This window comes from Drosophila teissieri, chromosome 3L (assembly GCF_016746235.2).
Source record: "Drosophila teissieri strain GT53w chromosome 3L, Prin_Dtei_1.1, whole genome shotgun sequence".
NCBI classification, from domain to species: Eukaryota; Metazoa; Arthropoda; class Insecta; order Diptera; family Drosophilidae; genus Drosophila; species Drosophila teissieri.
Genome location: NC_053031.1, coordinates 14684280 through 14701845, shown reverse-complemented (window position 1 = coordinate 14701845; position 17566 = coordinate 14684280). Strand labels below are relative to the sequence as shown.

At 44.2% G+C, this 17566-nt stretch overlaps 3 protein-coding genes across 6 annotated transcripts in view; 2 read left to right on the top strand and 1 right to left on the bottom strand.

The window, feature by feature from the left end:
* The window catches only part of LOC122617200 (uncharacterized protein DDB_G0284459), a 118432-nt gene that overhangs the window by 4227 nt on the left and 96639 nt on the right, over positions 1-17566 (top strand). The window contains exons 2-3 of one of the 4 annotated variants that reach the window (XM_043792943.1): positions 11683-14061; positions 14964-17278. In XM_043792943.1, coding sequence (XP_043648878.1) covers positions 11705-14061; positions 14964-17278 — 4672 coding nt within the window. In that variant the 5' untranslated portion in view covers positions 11683-11704. Of the gene's footprint in view, positions 1-11682; positions 14062-14790; positions 14869-14963; positions 17279-17566 lie in introns of those variants that run through there. The other 3 variants (XM_043792938.1, XM_043792942.1, XM_043792939.1) reach the window with 3 other exon arrangements.
* On the top strand, positions 3342-5096 carry LOC122617201 (trypsin-1). Its single transcript, XM_043792946.1, has 3 exons — positions 3342-3732; positions 4281-4849; positions 4923-5096. Exons 1-3 carry the CDS (start codon positions 3342-3344, stop codon positions 5094-5096), a joined length of 1134 nt encoding a protein of 377 aa, XP_043648881.1.
* LOC122616692 lies at positions 6536-7130 on the bottom strand. Its single transcript, XM_043792233.1, has one exon. It carries the CDS (start codon positions 7055-7057, stop codon positions 6536-6538), a length of 522 nt encoding a protein of 173 aa, XP_043648168.1. The 5' UTR covers positions 7058-7130.

Below are 17566 nucleotides of genomic sequence, written 5' to 3'. Positions count from 1 at the left end.
TGTGGCCCGTAAATGGAGCCCCCGTCGGATAAAGTCAACAGCCTCAACCAGTTTGAAGTTGAATTTAGTATTTTTTGTTCGCTATTCACATTATATTTCATTTAAATTGAGCAATGAGCGGCTGCGTGGCTTTCCATAAACAAATGAAGAGCTCGTGAAAATTGAGAGTGACTTTGCCGACTTGCGTTCATTTTTGCAAACTCGTTTTTGCATATTTCTATGTCGTTTGCTGTCGGTTACTTTCAAATGTCAAACGAAGTTGAAGGTGGCCCACAATGATATTTGATTTTTTCCTATCCTACTCGTATATTATATGATTTATTTTGAGTCACGTTGAAAACGAACACGGCGCCTTGAGAAAACAAAAGACTTGAGCAAAAAACTTGTTTATGGTATTTTTGGAAAATTACATATCTCTCGATGAGAAGTATATGGTGATCTAGGAATTTGTTATGTTTTTATAGCTCCAACGTATATAATTTTAAGTCTATATAAAGAAAAAAGGAAAATAATTATAAAATTAATAAAAACAAAAGACTTAAGCAAGAAACTTGTTTTTGGGATATGGACCGTAGCATTTATTATTAAACTTTATGTTTGGATAACGAATAAACTAGCTGAAAATCACAACAAAAACTAAAAAGTATGCGGGTATGTGACATTTAAATTTATAAGGACTATCCAGTGAAACTTTGCAACTTGTCTTGTGCCACAAAAGCCGGACAAAATGGATATTAAAAATACATTAAAATTGTTGGCTATAATCATTTATCATACCTTCACTTACAATTCAATTAAATGCAATGCACGATGCGCAGAAACTCCACAGATGGCAAACAATTCCAAAAGCGATTCCGAAAAGTCATAAGCAAAATCGTAGAGCTGTCCACGGGTGAAACTTAATAAAGCCTGAGAAAGTTGCTCAAGGCTCAGGTGACAATCATTAAAATAAAGCAACAAATAGCTGGCTAACTAACAAAATACAATAACCACAAACCAACTGAAAAAAATGCGATAATTGCTAACAAATTTGTACGACAAGCACATGCCAAACATGCAACACAAAAAAGCCACAACGCATTTGAAGATCGCTCTTCTGGCTAGGCACTAACTAAATGAGTTTTAATTTATTTTTGATCAGGAAAGAAGTTAAGTTAAAGAACGTTTTAAGAAAGCTACTCATGAGCTGGTTCTGCCTATATAGACTGTTGTTCAACTCACTTGGCTTGCTGCATCTTCTCGACTGCCGCAAATGACCCAGTTTAATGCAAGTGGAACGTCTGACCAACAACTGCAACGCGGCAACAGCTCTTGGCCATAAATAGCCATAAATAGTTGGCTCGTACCAGAAAAATATGGGATAGGATCAGTAGCAGTGAGTTTTGCAAAATAACAAAGCTTTAATACCCTTTGATATGGTAAAAATATACAATACAAGCAATTACATTTCGCTGAATAAAAAATCAATAAAAATATATAATAAACGTAATTTGCAATAGTGTAATTGGGCATAAAATATTATGACATACTCCGCCACGTTTATACCTGCCAATTAACTTACAAATTTTAACGGCCAAGCAAGCACCATTAGGTGCTTGCATTTATTGGATAATCTGTTATTTATGTTTACGATCCAATATATTGCCATTGCTTTTAATTCGGTATGTCCATGGTCTATAACTAGACGGAAATTAAACTTTTTCCGAATAAACTTCACTCATTGAGGAGGCACCTACCTGCGGTCTTGTTGAATGAATGCTTTAGAGATGCGGCTCAAAGTCGAGTCAAGTTTGGTTCTGAGTGGAAGAGAGTTGGACCGATCCACAGAGAGAGAGAAACTCGTTTCTTCTGGGATGCTGGAGTGGCGTGGAAGAACTTTCTTCTCATTGATTCTAGCGGCCTGCATATAAATAAATAAATTAAAGATACTTTCTTTATGGCGCTGTGTGCGTGAGTCTGTGGCTTGTGCTTTGGTGTCATCATCTATTCAATGCCTCCAAGCTAACGCCTCACTTCTTCGTCTGACCCAAATACTTGCAAGCTCTTTCTCCGGAGGTCAGATCCCAAGTCGAAGTCGAAGTGGAAGTCGAAGTCTGAGCCTGGTTTTTTGTACACCTTGTGTCATTTTTGTTGTTGGCGATCGGAGATCGGGTGTTTGGTGTTGGTTTTGGTTGTTGGCTGTTGGTTCAACAAGCGGACAGATTATGAACATCAACCCATTTACAAGTATTTCCAGTCCTCCGGCTCGCTTTTCGATTATACGCATCTTGATCGGCATCTTCATTAGTTTGACCCAATTTACCTGAGAGTTCTTTTTACTTTCTATTTTCCCCGCGAACGGCTTAAGAATATACGTTTTTATGGACCTCTTGTTAGGCTTTTGATTTGGGGAAGTCAATTTACTTTCATTTGAGGAAATCTTTTTCGGGTCTGCCGAATAATTTCAGATTTATGGGCGTTCACGAACACTTCCGTTGTGATGTTGCTTGAAAAGAAAATAGGTTTGATATGAAAATTTATTGGTTTCGGAAAGGAAATTTCACCTTTCAACACGAATAGAAGTAGCCACTTTACACTCAGCTTTAAAATTCTCTTCACATGCTCTACACAGTTTGGGTAAACAGAATTAACCTTTGTTAGCCCCACAAGCAAATGTGGTAAGCACTCTTTGATGACTTGTAATTGCGAAGCAATCAGAAAAGTATTGCTACACCACACATGCGGTTTGACCTTTAATGTTCTCATCAACCTTTAGTTGAGCTTCTTTCTGATTGAAACCCAATGGGAAATTTCTCCGAAACAAGAAATTTATTAATGGTTCAGTGCGAAATCAGAACAAAAGTTATAAATCTCATATGCGATATCAATCCAGAAATTTGAGTGCTCCATAAGATTTATAACCCAATGGGTTATAAACGGCGGTGTTTTATTCTATTTCGGACGAAAAGAAAGCGGATCTGACTATTAACATAAAATTTTGATAAAGACAAAACACGGAATCGCGTCGAAGACATCAAAGTTCAGCGGTGGTAAAATGCTAAAAAATATATTTGCCAGATTTATTGACAAATGGGTTCGGATCTACTTTGTGGAACTAGGTCGAGTGGCGATGAAGGGCTTTCGATTGAGGATTTGGAATATGCAAAGAAATTTGGCTGATAAAATAGTTTGATGGACAGCCTAAGAGCTTCATTAAGTTGTTAATGTTTTTCGCATACATATACCATTAAGTATTTGAATATTAAGATGGATCTGTTGAGCTGCGCTATAAGAACAGTTAAATGGCTAGGGCAGCCCATCAGTTTGCGTTTGCTAAGCGATTCGGTCGGTTCGCCGCGAATATGAAACTCAATCCGCCAGTTCTTCCTCTACTCCTTCTTGCTCTCATTTCGATCTGCGATCGAAGCTGGGCCGTCTATAATTATGAGCCACCTTCCCGCGGTTATTTCTATCCGAAGCCAGCGCGATTGCCACCTCTGCCAGTCAATGGATCTGCGACTGCCAGTGCCGGCCCACCGCCCGGAGTTCAGTCGGACTTCATTGACGATCTGATTGAGGGCCATAAGCAGCAAATCTTATCGAATGTCTTGGGCGTGGCCAGTGAAACCCCCTCGGATCCAGCCTCCACCTCCCTCGGATCGCCGTCCTCATCCTCGCCAGCCTCCGCCACTTTTCCCCTCCTCGAAGGCGGCGGTGCCAAGGCGTTTCGCGTTAATCGCTGTGCCAGCTGCAGTGAGTTGGGCAAATTGCAGTGCCAATCGAACCCAGCCAGGGACTGAAACGATCCCGGCTAATCTCCGGCTAATAATTGCGCATTTGAATCGGTCATTGTACGCCTATCGGGAACGGGAAACGCACATCCAAGCGTGTCTGTGAAACGTGTTGTGAGTGTCTTTACGCCTTGGTGTAATCTATTACCCAAATCGATGAAACAGTTGCCACACGATTAGGCATTCATTACCATTGGCGTATTAAAGCATCATAGCAAACACTGTGATTCAATTAAAGTCAATTGAGTGCTTATCCAATATAAGATTAAATATATTAGATATCATAAAGTATCATAAAGTATGAAGACATATTCTGACACTACACTTTACAACTTTTCCAATGCTTTTATATTTTTGTGAAATATTTATATCGCTCATCTAAAGAAAGCAAACATTTTTGAAGATCGATGTTTAAGATAGTTTAACTTCCGGTTGTCCTACGTTTTCACTCCCTGGCTGAGAGACCACCAAAGACCACCACATCGAATCCCAATTTCAATCCTCTTGCAGCCTGCGGCGTTCCGAATGTGAATCGCATTGTGGGCGGCTCCCGAGTGCGGACGAATAAATATCCGTGGATAGCGCAGATCATCCGCGGCACCTTCCTGTTCTGCGGCGGAACTTTGATCAACGATCGCTATGTCCTGACCGCCGCCCACTGCGTCCACGGCATGGACATGAGGGGCGTGTCCGTTCGACTGTTGCAGCTGGACAGGAGCTCCACCCACCTGGGAGTCACGCGGGCGGTGGCCTTCGCCCATGCCCACGTGGGCTACGATCCGGTGAGCCTGGTCCATGACATAGCCCTCCTGCGTCTGGATCAGCCCATTCCGCTGGTGGACACCATGCGTCCAGCCTGCTTGCCCAGCAACTGGCTGCAGAACTTCGACTTCCAGAAGGCCATTGTGGCGGGTTGGGGTTTGAGTCAGGAGGGTGGCTCCACCTCCAGTGTCCTGCAGGAGGTGGTGGTGCCCATCATCACCAATGCCCAGTGCCGGGCCACCTCGTACAAGACCATGATCGTGGACTCCATGTTGTGTGCCGGCTATGTGAAAACCGGCGGGCGGGATGCTTGTCAGGTGGGTTTGCAGCTACTCCAAATATTTTTTACTGTTTGCAATTGATCACTCTCTTTGGGAACCACCTTTCCAGGGCGACAGCGGTGGTCCCTTGATCGTCAGGGATCGCATCTTCCGCTTGGCCGGAGTTGTGTCCTTCGGCTACGGATGTGCCAAGCCCGATGCTCCGGGTGTCTACACTCGAGTGTCGCGCTACTTGGAATGGATAGCAGTCAACACAAGGGACTCTTGCTACTGCGTTAATTAGTCCGTTTTTAACAATAATTATTTATTTTACCATTCCTAAAACTATTTGCATATGAAGCCAATTAAAATTCTATTTAATTACTATTCTCAAATGCGTGTTTTTAGAAGGGATGACTTCGAACTTGTAGATATTTCATTATAAGATCGTAAGAATTCACCTTGTATTTTATATTCAAGACAAGTACTTTCTTTTACCACTCGATTGATTGGCTAAATATAAATTTTACCATCGGAAGTGGAGTAACTTTAGGCATTTCTACCGCAGCAGCCCACGATCACTTAAAAATCCAGTTCGGAGTCGGGTTTATGTATTTCGTTTGGGGAATTGGAGCGCGTGTGACCCACGCAACTCCCTCAATCGACATCTGGTTTTACTTTCTTTGTGCGAAAGAAATACAAATTGTACAAATATTTTGTGGAAACAGGTTATGGAAACCCTAGCGGTGGCCTTTCACTTTTTGCAGAAATCAATAAAACCCGAAGTCAGAGTTAAAGCTGAAGTTGCAGTTGAAGTTGAAGTTTGCTGAGCGAACATCGAAAATCGCAAATCGAATCGAAGCCAAGGACGTTTTGCGTCGACATCGCCTGACACATTCTTATCACTTGTCAAGGCTCCACCAGAACAACAACAACAACAACAGCAGCAACAACAACTGTCCTGCGGATCGCGGAGTTGACAAAACCTTTATCTTTATCCCTTTTGGCCGGGCAGGCCGACTTGTGGCCGACAGTTGTTTAATGGATTTTCAAGTTATTTCTGGTATTTTGTTGTAGTTGCCGCTGCATGTCGCAGAAATACGGCAAAACAAAGATATCTCTCCGCGGAAAGAAACTCGTTTGTGGCTAGGGGCCAAAGAAAATGCCGCATAATTGCCGCCGCCACGACTTCGCTACAGAAAAAGGGGGCGTGGCGGGGCAAGGCGCCCAGAAGGGGCGGCGGTGGCTGGGCTGGCTGGCCACCGAATCGACAATGTTGTCAATGCTGGCTGCTCTGGCATTTGATTTTATTTTTAACTAGACTATAATTGATGCCGAGCATTGCAAGGGTTATCGAGAAGCAACTCGAGGGGCGAGCAAAGGGGGGAAATGTGTGTGGAGTTCAGGGAACAGCGCCATTTATCTTAATTAAAAACGTGCCATCGGGAAAGAGTTGTGTAGTAATATTCATGAAAATGCCTCTGCTTAGCTAATTTACATAGATCAACCTTTATGCGAGACTTACTATTTCTGGTTTAAGTTACTTGTTGTGGGGAAAAGAACAAAGATATACATAAGTGAATTACACAGCTAAACTCGCTTAATTAGTTTGTAAGCAATGCCTGGCATTGTAACAATGAAGAGGCTTATTATGATTATTAAAACCACCATACATGCAAGTGTTTTGTTTTCTTTATTTTCGTATTACTTTTAGCTTAGAATTCGGCTTCCGAGCTGAGATAATTACCTTTGACTAAGAAAGTATCGCAGCTTCTCTATGCAGACAATCGTCGATTGAAGTTCTCTTTTGATGTTGGCACATTCAACTATGAGATCCAGGCAGTGTTCCCAATGCCGATTCGCGATTCGCAAGTTATCTGGCACCAGAGAGCCAAAGATGTTCCTCACGGGTCGGAGATATCCCAAGATCGGGTTGACAGGCAGTCGGATGATCCTGAACACCGTTCCCCAGGAGCTCTGCTCCTCCACAACGCGAGTGAGAGCCTTGTAGGGTCGCCCTCTGGGCAACTGGGCTTCTGCTGGAATTCGCTGAGCACTCTGGTGCAGTCTTACTCTGGCCAGGACTAGTTGAGCTCTGGATGACTCCTTATTCACTTGCGAGTGCAACAGCTCCAGGTCCTCTATTAAATGAACCATTTGCAAGAGGAGCCCATCTAAAGTACATCTGACATCCTCGTCCTCCGGGATTGATCTTGATTCTCGTTGCGGATCCGATTCATCGCAGGACACTTCCGTTTGGCTCATCTCCTAGTAGTTCTTCTGTATGCAGGATATTTCTCTTCGACAATTTTTGAAAGCTCAAAAAATAACGATTTGAAATCAGTTTGATTTGAAACGACATTGTGACTAAAATATCAAGCCAAACCACATTTTTGTTGAGATAGTTATTATTTAGTTTTCATGATCCTTAATAAAGTTGTTGCAGTTTAGATATATATGTACAGCAACATTAACTAATCCGTGATTACAGTTAACTAATACAAAGCGAAAGATCATAATAAGATCATAATAAGATAATGCCATTGTCTGTGAAACCATCTGTGCAAATTAGTTTCCCAGAAAATGAACTAGTTCACACTTACTCCACTTGAAGCCAAGTTGTTTGCCTTCAAATTTCTTAGGTTTTTTCTGTTGGTTTTGATGAATTTATCAGATTTGTTGGTCTGCCTTGAAATGAAGAGGGTTTTGAGGAGGGGAATGGTCGCGCCGCACGCTTCGCTGGCTAATTTAACATAATTCTCACATAAATCGCCAGCGAGTTGGGTAGAGAAATTTTCACGCCTCGCTTAACGCATTTGGCATAGCAGAAATCCATTTCTTGGCTTCTTCTCCTGCCACTTTGTTAGCGCTTCCTTTTTGCATATTTTCATTTTGTATATTTTGTTTTTCCATTTTCTATGGAGTAAAAACAAATGTCCGAAATTGTACAAGACACGAGTGTTCGCTGCATCGACGCGGCACTTTGCTGCTAAACCGCAAAACATTTTAATAAATTGCCAGTTATTAGTTTCTTGCGGAGCGGCAGGAAAAAGTGCAATTAAAATGCATTCGAAACGGGGTGGGGAGCGGGGTGAGGTGGTGGGTAGGAAATCGGGGGACAAAGGAAGTGCCGCAGCGAAAGAAATTAGCATAAGCATTGACTTTTTTCCAACGGGGAAGGTGGGGCAACAAAAAACTGTTGCGCTAGTTTCCCATAATTTGCCCCAGCGAAGATAATGAGCAAGAAAGAGTAGCCGCCGGGGGATGGTTGGGAAAAGCGGGGAGGGGGAAAACCCAGGGGGCGGGAAAACTGCGGTCAGTCGCATAGCAAATGGTGTGAAACTCTGCTGAAAACCGGGAAGGAGGGGAAGCCCGCACTGCACTGCCTTCATTGTTCAACGTTGCACTCGCTTTTTGTTGCTGTTTTAATGGCCACCGCTTGCAATTTGCATAAATGTTTTTAATTAAATGCATTTAAAGCATATTTTCCAAGCACACCGGGCAAATTTGTTAATGAAATCGAATCAGGGGGAAATGGGAAGTGCCTTTGCGTTAAGGTTATTATGCCTAATATGGGAACTTGGCAGGGAAAGTACATAGCAATATCACAACAATTGCTTTGCGTGGGGCAAGCTGATAAGAAATTTCAAATGAGATTTTTAATGCGATAATTAGTTGTAGAGTCTAATGCGAAAAATGATTTAGATGGATTTAAATAGGAACAGGCTTGCTGGAAGAAAAACATCAATTAAATAAAGTATTAAAAGGTACTAAAGTCAGCTTATTACAGAATAATAGAATAATTTATTCCGCAATTTAAGTTGCATTTATTTATGTTACAAAGGGTTGAGCCTGATATCCTCAATAACTTTTATTTAATGTTTGCTGTAATACAACAAAATCAGAGCTTGGGCAGTAAATTATCTAATTTAGTCGCCAAACTACCACTTTAACATTATATAAGTCCGAGAAATAGCTTAATCAACTGCCAACCCACTTATCACTGCCTTGTCACTCGAAACTAACCGCATCCGAACTTACCATAAAATCAAGACAAAGACGGAGGCGATTAACTTGTTTCACGAACTTTCAAAATGCAACAGCAAAAGAAATGAAAAGCAAACTGAAAACCAAAAGATCCCACAACAAACTTGCCAAAAACTCGCTTGTTTCCTTCCTGTGTGCGACCAAAAAAAGGCAACCGCAAATTTTTCTGTTTTCCTACCTCAAATTCGCAAAAAAATCGGGGGAAAAAAAACAAAAAAAGCCATACAAAACAATTTATGTCAACTTTCTTTTTATCAAACAAAAAGAAGGAATCAACGTGTGGCAAAGCGGTGGGGGGAAAATTCCAAACAATTTTCAAAGCCACCGCAAAAATCTTGCACCACAGACTCCCACACAAAGTCAGGCAGTCAGGTGGGTTTTATTTCTGTTTTTTTTTTTCTTTTTTGCGGCTCCGAACAGATGATTTAGCGACGGGTTTTTCTCTCCACCAGTTGCAGAGGTTGCAAGAAAGTTGCCGAATCATGAAGCAACTCCTTCCCCTCCCCTTCCCGTTTCTGAAAGAGAAGCCCCTTGCCCGCCAAAGGGGTACATTTTTTGGGGGAGAGTAATCGAAAAGCATTCGATGGAGCTCTTTCTCGGTGGACAGGTGGACAGGTGACCAATAACCACGACACTGGTCGGTTCAGTTCTTAAACTTGTTTCAATTTACTGTAGTTTTACCGCTACCGTTCTCGTTCACCAAGTTGTATACCCTTTTCGAAGCGAATAGCTCTGACTTAAGGTTCAAGTTTGCTACATTTTCTGAATACCAATTTTAAAGAGTCAAACGAAGTCAATTTAATGCATTTTCTTGCTCATTTTCCCTCGGGGCATTCTTTTTCTACACCCGGAAACCTAAGGCTTTCCACTCATGTTGGTTTTGCTGCCGACTTCTGGGCCCATCCTTACTTATCAGTGTCTCTTTTTTTCACGTATTTTTTAACGTGGCTATAACTGTTGTTTTGGCCGCTGCCCGGTAATTACCAATGTCGGGAGCAGGAACGAGAAATGGACCGGGATGGCAAACGAGTCGAGTCGAGTCGAGTCAGTTGCCCCTTCCCCGCGTCTGTGAACATCACAAATTTGAAATCAGTTTCATTATATAAATTGTTACCTTTAGACGATGTGGCAGACAGCTTGGGCCGCAGGTTTGGAGCCCTCATTGAGCCAGTTTTTCTGTTTTTTTTGCTTTGAGCTGTGAAATATATATTTCTCCTCTCTTTTTCTTTGGCATTCCTCTTTCAACTGAAAATTGCACACAATTTGTGCTGCATAATGTCAAAGTTGGTTTGGCTTTGGTGCGAAACGAATTTGATTGGGCATCCGTTGGATAGAAGTGGCTCGGAGTAACGCACTTGACTTCAATTAGACAGCGAGCACTTACCAATTGCCCGGCTTTTCCCCCCACTCCCCTTCCCCTGGCACCACGTTTTCCCCGGTCCTTCATGTACTGGTCAAACAGCTTCCGCCTCGAAAATGGCAAACTGTGTCAGTCAGCAGCGACTTTGACTGGCATTCGTCTGGCGTCCCATCGCAGTTCCTCGGTTCCTGATTTTTCCACTCCCATCTCTCAACTTTCCTCGGCTCAGCCCCATTTGGTCATTTTGTTTGCTCCTCCACTAAGGAAAAATTATCATGGAATGTTAGAAGAGCTCACAGTCTTTGTGAAGATGCATATTTTATATTTTTTGTAATAACTGCATACCAAAATTTCATCTTTAATTTCAACTGTATCTTGTTGTATCTAACGTCTTTCAATATCGTAGATAGAACTTTTGTGTTTCCCACTGTAAAACAGTAATAAGTTGCCATTTTAAGGGTCATATTAAAAGTTAAACATAAAGATATTACCTGAATCTTTTATTAAAAAATAAAATACTACTAAAAGAAGAACTTGTCGATCCAATCGACTTTGTTAGCGAAACTAGCTTGGCTACTCTAATCCTACTTTAATCCCAGATCGAGGGAAACTCTTCCCCCAGAATTGTTCTCTGTGCATGTCCATGGTCAGTGGCTGTCAGTCAGCCGCCAGTGTCCATCCAGAAGGCGAATCCCCACCCAGATTCCGCTCCTTTGTTTGCTCCCCTGGCCCCCGGGGCGCCCTAACTGTTTGTGCTATCCCGAGTGTTGACTGACAGGTGCCGCCGGAGAATTTTGGCGCTACAAAGTGCATAAATAAAAATTGTCCAACTCTGTTGACAGTGGAACATGGCAGCGAAAAAAAAACGCCGAAAGAAATATCACGAAACCGAGGGACCAAGAGCCATTAGTTAGATGAGTGAGCAACAGAAGAAGAATTATGGAGGGAGGGCTTAGAGCGCACTTCAAAATTTTGGTTAAAGTTGTTTCCTTACCTTCAATTTTAGTAAAGTAAATGATTGGTAATGGTTTAAATTAATTAAAAAGCTTATCATTTGATTCGTTATATTTGTGATATAATATATTTAAAAATAAACATTTATTTATTAAACCTAATATTCAATATTCATACATGTGTACATCTAACGTGATTTCTACATGATTCCTACATCGTCGTTGTTCTTAGTAATTATACATTACCTAAACAAATGTCAAATCATTTATCTACACGTATTAGTCGGGGTTGTAAAAAAGCAGTAACTTCGATCATGTAAATTGGTTCGAAGCCGAGGTTACACCAATATTTTCAACAACGTTTCTTGCAGAAAGCTTTAGTAGAGATCAAAACCAAAGTTTCTCACTACCAAGATCAACAATCCACTTTTCGTCTTAAATTTTTACTTTTATTACAAATGATGTTAATAACAAATTATTGGCTGAACATTAAAATATTAACAATAATTATATTTTTTAATTTCTTACAGACTCCAACTCAACAGTACTACAATGGCCTCCACAGCAACAGCAAATGGCACGACAGCGAAGACAGCAACCATTAATGATGACTACATAACGGTAGTGGAAGTGGACGACCCGACGTCGAACTCGAAGGATCGCCTTAAGAAGCTAGTCAAGCGTCAAAGCTCCGTGGCGGAGGACTCCTCGTTCATCACAGTGCTGACCATTAACGAGATGGAGTTGCTGCAACAGCGAAAACAGGACAAGGAAGGTGGTAGTGGCTCAAACCCAACAATGGAGGAGCAAGTAGAGGATGTCACAGTGTTCAGATTACCGGGAGAACGTCTCGGTTTTGGCCTTAAGTTTCAGGGAGGCACCAGAAGCACAGAGCTCATCCAAAAACTGTACATACAATCCTGTGCCGCCGACAGTCCTGCCTCCAAAGTGGCCACCAGCTGGGGTAATCTACGCGAGGGTGACGAGATCGTCAGTATCGATGGTCGGGATGTGCGGGAATTGACGCGTATCGATTGCGTTCGCGGCCTCAAAGACAACGTGGCCATCCAGCTGGTGGTGCGAAATGGCCACGGACAGAAGCCGCCCAGCGAAGAGGATCCACAGCAGCAGGAGCAGCTCTCGATCACTCTGAATGCCCAACCACCGCCGCCACCACCAGTGCCGCCAAGGAAGCTGGTGCGACGACAAAACTCCAAAGAGAACCAAGCCCAGTTTCTCGTTGAGAAGCCACTGACACCACCACCGGATGCGGAGTACTACCTGAATCTCCTAACCGAATCCATCAAGGCGGGCTCAGAGTCGGATGACACCGCCAGCACAATCTCCACCGTCATCGACAAGTTCTCTATGGGCTCCAACTACTCCTCTGACAGCAGTCTCAATGGCCATGAGCTGGCCAAGGTTTTGCAACCTTTCACCCTTCTCGAGCAGGAGTTTTTGCCCTTGGAGAACATCCAAGGAGCACATCCCAAGTTGCTTATTCCTGGCAACAACTACGAAAATGTGGAGTTCAAAACGGAGAAGGTCAATGTATACGAGAATGTGGAGCTCAGGAGTCCGGAAACGACGCCGACACCAAAACCCAGAGTCCAACTGGCCACCGTGGAGCCCAAAAAGCGATCAATCATACCCATGCCCCGAAAGATTCCCACTCCAACTAAGCTGCCCATTGAGGTGACCCCGCCACGGGTTCCCATATTGGAGGAGGAGACCAAAACTCCCACCAATGACAAAGCTGAGTCTCCCAAAACACCCACAAACGAACTCAAGGAGTCTCCCATGAGTGCTACCAAAATACCTAAGGCCAAGTTCTCGAGGGCCAAAACCGAGGGCGAGATCAAGTTGCACTTGCCAACCCCCAAACAGCAATCGCCACAAAGCAAATCTCGCATACCCGTAGTCAGTACCCCTACACCACAAAAAACGGTGCCCAAACCCGTATCACCCACTTTGAATGGTACACCACTCAGTTCAAATATACCACGGCTGTTGCAGAAGCAGAAATCCGAAACGGATCTGAAACTGAACTTGTACAGGAGTAAGTCTAAGGAGTCGAGTCCCAGACCTCCTTTGCAGCGAGCAAACTCGGCAGAGGCTCCAGAAAGGACCTTCATCCCGGTGCTTCTGAATGGCAACTCCAGAAGCTCAAACTCCCTGGAGAGCGTCAGTTCGATTGGCAGCAATAGCAGTGGAAATAGTGGAAGATCCCCAAAGGGACCGAAGCCCAAGCCACCAGAGCGAGTCCAATCGCTTCAGAAAACTCAGATACCCAAACTGCAGGCACTTCCAACAACTCCACCTCAACAGACACCCAAACTGAGTATGCAGACGTTCAAGCAGAGCCCACCCACACCCCGATCTACTCCAGTGGGCACTCCATCTCCCACCAGTAATCGGGAGATACGCTTCAAGATCCAGACGTACGAGAGCAAGACCCAGGACGAGGATAAACTACCCAGCTTATTCGACCTAGTGCACAGCCAGGAGAGTGATAAGGATAAGGATAAAGATAAGGACGGTGATTCGCTCAAGACCCACAATAGTATCACAGCGCTCTTGGCCGCCGCCGCTGCTGAGGCCGCTGATCTCTCTCGGGAGTCGCCACCGCCGCTGGTCGTTGGGAAGTGCATGAAGATCGCCGATGACACCAATACCACCACCTGCTATTCCAGTTCCAGCAGCGGGGAGGAGGACGAGGACGATCTGGATGCTGCCAACCGGGAGTACATATGCGAGGACGGCGAGAAGCTGGGACCTCCGGAGCTGATAAATGGCCCCGGTCCCTCGGAGGCCTACTTCAACATGTTCTGGCACTCGAACATGCTGCCCACCATCGGCGAGGTCGAGGAGGAGTTCTCCTCCCTGGAACCCCAGTCCCTAACAAACGGGTGAGTAATTGCTTTTGAAAGTGTCAGTTGGGGGATTAGATTAGGTTTCAGAGTGTCTATAAGCCAACTTCCTAGGCTGTGCAGTATTGTACAGTAAAATCCAATTGAATGCTATGAGATCTTTTATAAAATCAATTAGTTGTATTAATAATAATTTATATTTCTATTAAAGTAAATGGCCAACAAAAACTAGTGCATAATAGTCAGGTTAGGAAGGAAATATGTCTAGTCGTTCTAATCAGTCGTTTTTATTATATGGCTTAGATATTTGCAAATACCACTGGCCAAATACCATTAGGCAGTAAACCAAAAATATGGTGCTTACGCATGGCCTAGTTCCTTAAATACAATAAAATAACTTTCCTTAAAATAAGAAAATTGTTTTTAATATTAGTGAATGGTACACGTATCTTCTACAACATTGTATTGTGCAGTGGTCAAGACATTTGATTAGATCCAGCTGCAAGTTCAAGTAGACATAGTAAGGGGACTTTTCTATAGCTAGACCAATATGTACATGACTTTGGAAAAATGTAGTGCAAAGCGAGTAGCGAAAGCAGTCAGCAGGGTAAAGAGGTAAAGAGGTTCCCCACGGAAATAAAAAAGAAAGAAAGCAAATAAAAAACAAAGGCTGATAAGACAAAATGCCGGTGTGTTTACTAACACACTGATAAGGGGCTTCAATCAGCCGATAAGGCGGAATGGCAATAGGAAAAAAGCTATCAGTGTGATTTTGGTAGCGCTGGACGACGGTTCGGAACTGATCGAACCTGTCTCTATTGACGTTTTGCTTAGGAGGTATAGCAGGTGTGATGACAACGAGTCAATTAGCATATCTACCCAAGCGATAAGAAGCGTAATTGTCATTACTGAGCTTATTTTTCTATGTACTTTTTATCCAGAAACCTTGTCAAGTCAGAGGAGTCGAAGAAGTTGCCCAAAATGGAAGTAAATGCCAGTGGACTGGCCCAGCTGACTGACGATAAGATTGCTGACCATGACGCAAGTGCAACGAGAGCGGATAGTCTCACTGAACCAAACGTCACAACGAACCAAACCCAGGAAATCAACTCTACCAGTTCGAGTTCTGTGAGAAGTCAGAAGACCACCACAACCACTCGAGTGACCACCACCAAGACTAGCTCCAGTTCCAGTTCCAGTTCCTCCTCCAGTAGCTCATCCACTGTCATCCCAGACATTGCCTTCAAGCTGCAGCCCTATGAGGAAAGGGACGATGTGCTCTCGGAACCCATTACCACCATCCACGAAGAACGACGTGTGCTCAGTGAGCAGAAGACCCTCAGTGAATCGAGGACCCGGGATGCATTAACCGGCGAAGAGCAGCTGGTAACTAGTGCCAACTCGAAGTCGAGCAGTGCCCGCTTCAAGAAGATCAGCAGCAACGACAACCTACTCGACCTTGGCGACGAGCAGGAGATGCAGGAGCAGCCGTTGACCGCCACGATCACCCAGGAAACGAGTCTGAGGGAGCGGTTGGAGTGTCCTCAGGATAACCAGAGTATCGAGAGGGGTACTCTGACCCTATCCGAGCGGGGAAAGCAGCTGAGCGAACAAGACGGCCTCACCACCTACACGGAATGTGAGACGAGTGAGAAGGAGTCCTACCTGGAGGGCCAACAGCTCCTCAATGGCCAGGAGGGGTCCATTAGCCAGGATGAGAATGAGAATGGTGACCAACCCACATACGAGCGAGAACTCAGCGAGACCCTAACGATCGTCAACGATGGTGAGAAGCAGGTCACCAAGAAACTGGAGCAGAACAAGGAAGTCGCTGGCAAGAAGGGTGCCAAGCTCCTCAAGAAGACCGACGAGGAGCGCCGTCTCGAGCAGGAGGCCCAGAAGCTGATCGAGAGCTATCAGAAGGTCAAGAAGGAAGCGGAGAAGCTGTACAAACTGGAATTGGCCGACGAGGATCAGGGCTTCGATTTGAGTGCCTTTGAGCAGGTGGAGAAGGAGGTTAGGCCAGAGGAAATCCAGGAAGTGGAGAACTCCCAACCCGCAAAGGGTGATATTCAAATTGTAGAGGAGGTTAACACACCCAATCAAGTCAAAGTTGAAGATGTGAAAGAGGAAATAAAGGAGAATGTCAAAGTAGCTCAACAGGAAATCAAAGAAGAGGTCAAGGTCTCGCACCAAGAAATTAAAGAAACCGTAAAGAGTGAAGCAAATGTTGAGAGTAATGAACTCAAGGAAGTTAGGGAGGAGGTCAAAGTGACCCAGCAGGAAGTTAAGGAACAGATTAAGGAGACCGAGGCAGTCAAAGTGGTGCACAAAGAAGTAAAAGTTATCAAGGAAAGTGCCAAAGTCATTACGACCACCAGTCACAAGCAAGAAATCAAGGAAGTAAGCACCTATCAAGAAGGAGTTTCCAAAAAGGATACCGTGGCAACCACAAAAGTGGAGATCATCTCACCTCCCCTGGAAGACGACTTGGGCTATGTCCTCCACAAGCACATTATCCTGCCCCAGGAGAAGGTCAAGACCCCACCCGCGCCACTGCCGAAACCGAAACCCAAACCGCCAGTGCCCACGAACAAACCCAAAGTGCCGGTCAACTTGACCAAGCCGAAGTCAGCACCTCCGCCAGTGCCCAGTAAGAGGAGTGAGCTATCGGGAGCCGGGGGCAAGCCCACGCCCACCCAGAGACGCGGCAGCTTGGAGACCTCGCAGCCTCCGAAACCGCTGGAACGCATAATTGTCGGCGTGGAGCAGCGGGATGAGCCGGAAAAGCCTGAAAAGCCGGAAAAGCCCCAGCCAATTATCAACTTGGCCAGCGTGGATCTGCCCAATGTGGCGTCGCACAGCAAGCAAGCGACCGTGGAAACGACTCCCGTGGTCGAGATGCCACCGGATGAGCTCCAATTCGAGAGCCACCAACTGCCGGATGACGTCGAAAGGCAAAAGGACATGCACCAGGACTCAAATGACCTGCTCAGCGGGTCGTCATCGTCATCGGTAACCACGCCCATAACAACGCCAATTTTGGTGTCTGCCACCTCGTCGATGGACTCGGTGCAAAGTGTCATCGAGGTCGCCAATGGATTGCCCATCATCAGCAATCAGCAGACCGACGACGACGACATTGATGAAGATGCAGCGGATGATGATGGGCTGCACTTGGAGGCCGGAGGTACGAAGGATACTCGTCCTGTCCAGGAGGTGACAACGTTGACGCTCGACAGGGAACACGAATCAGGTGAGTAACGACCTGCTTTTTAACGTGAATAATTCGAATTTCTTGTATGGGTGTGTACAATTTTTGTTATATACTACTAACATTTTCAAATGAAAATGAAAATTCAATGAGAAATCAACTCGGCTCTTTAATTCCATAAAATCAGTGTATAAAAGTATGGTACAATATATCAAAGAAAAATCATTTCAAAAAATGTAAATATTTAAATAATTATCCCAGATGCATTAACGATCTTACAACTTATTTAAGCTGTATTCGAATAATTCCATATTTTATTTATTTTTCTTA

Coding starts and splice junctions, on each gene's coding strand:
- LOC122617201 (XM_043792946.1), top strand. CDS start 3,342: ATGAAACTCAATCCGCCAGTTCTTCCTCTACTCCTTCTTGCTCTCATT. Junction 3,733..4,280: donor TAATCGCTGTGCCAGCTGCA/GTGAGTTGGGCA, acceptor ATCCTCTTGCAG/CCTGCGGCGTTCCGAATGTG. Junction 4,850..4,922: donor GCGGGCGGGATGCTTGTCAG/GTGGGTTTGCAG, acceptor CCACCTTTCCAG/GGCGACAGCGGTGGTCCCTT.
- LOC122616692 (XM_043792233.1), bottom strand. CDS start 7,057: ATGAGCCAAACGGAAGTGTCCTGCGATGAATCGGATCCGCAACGAGAA.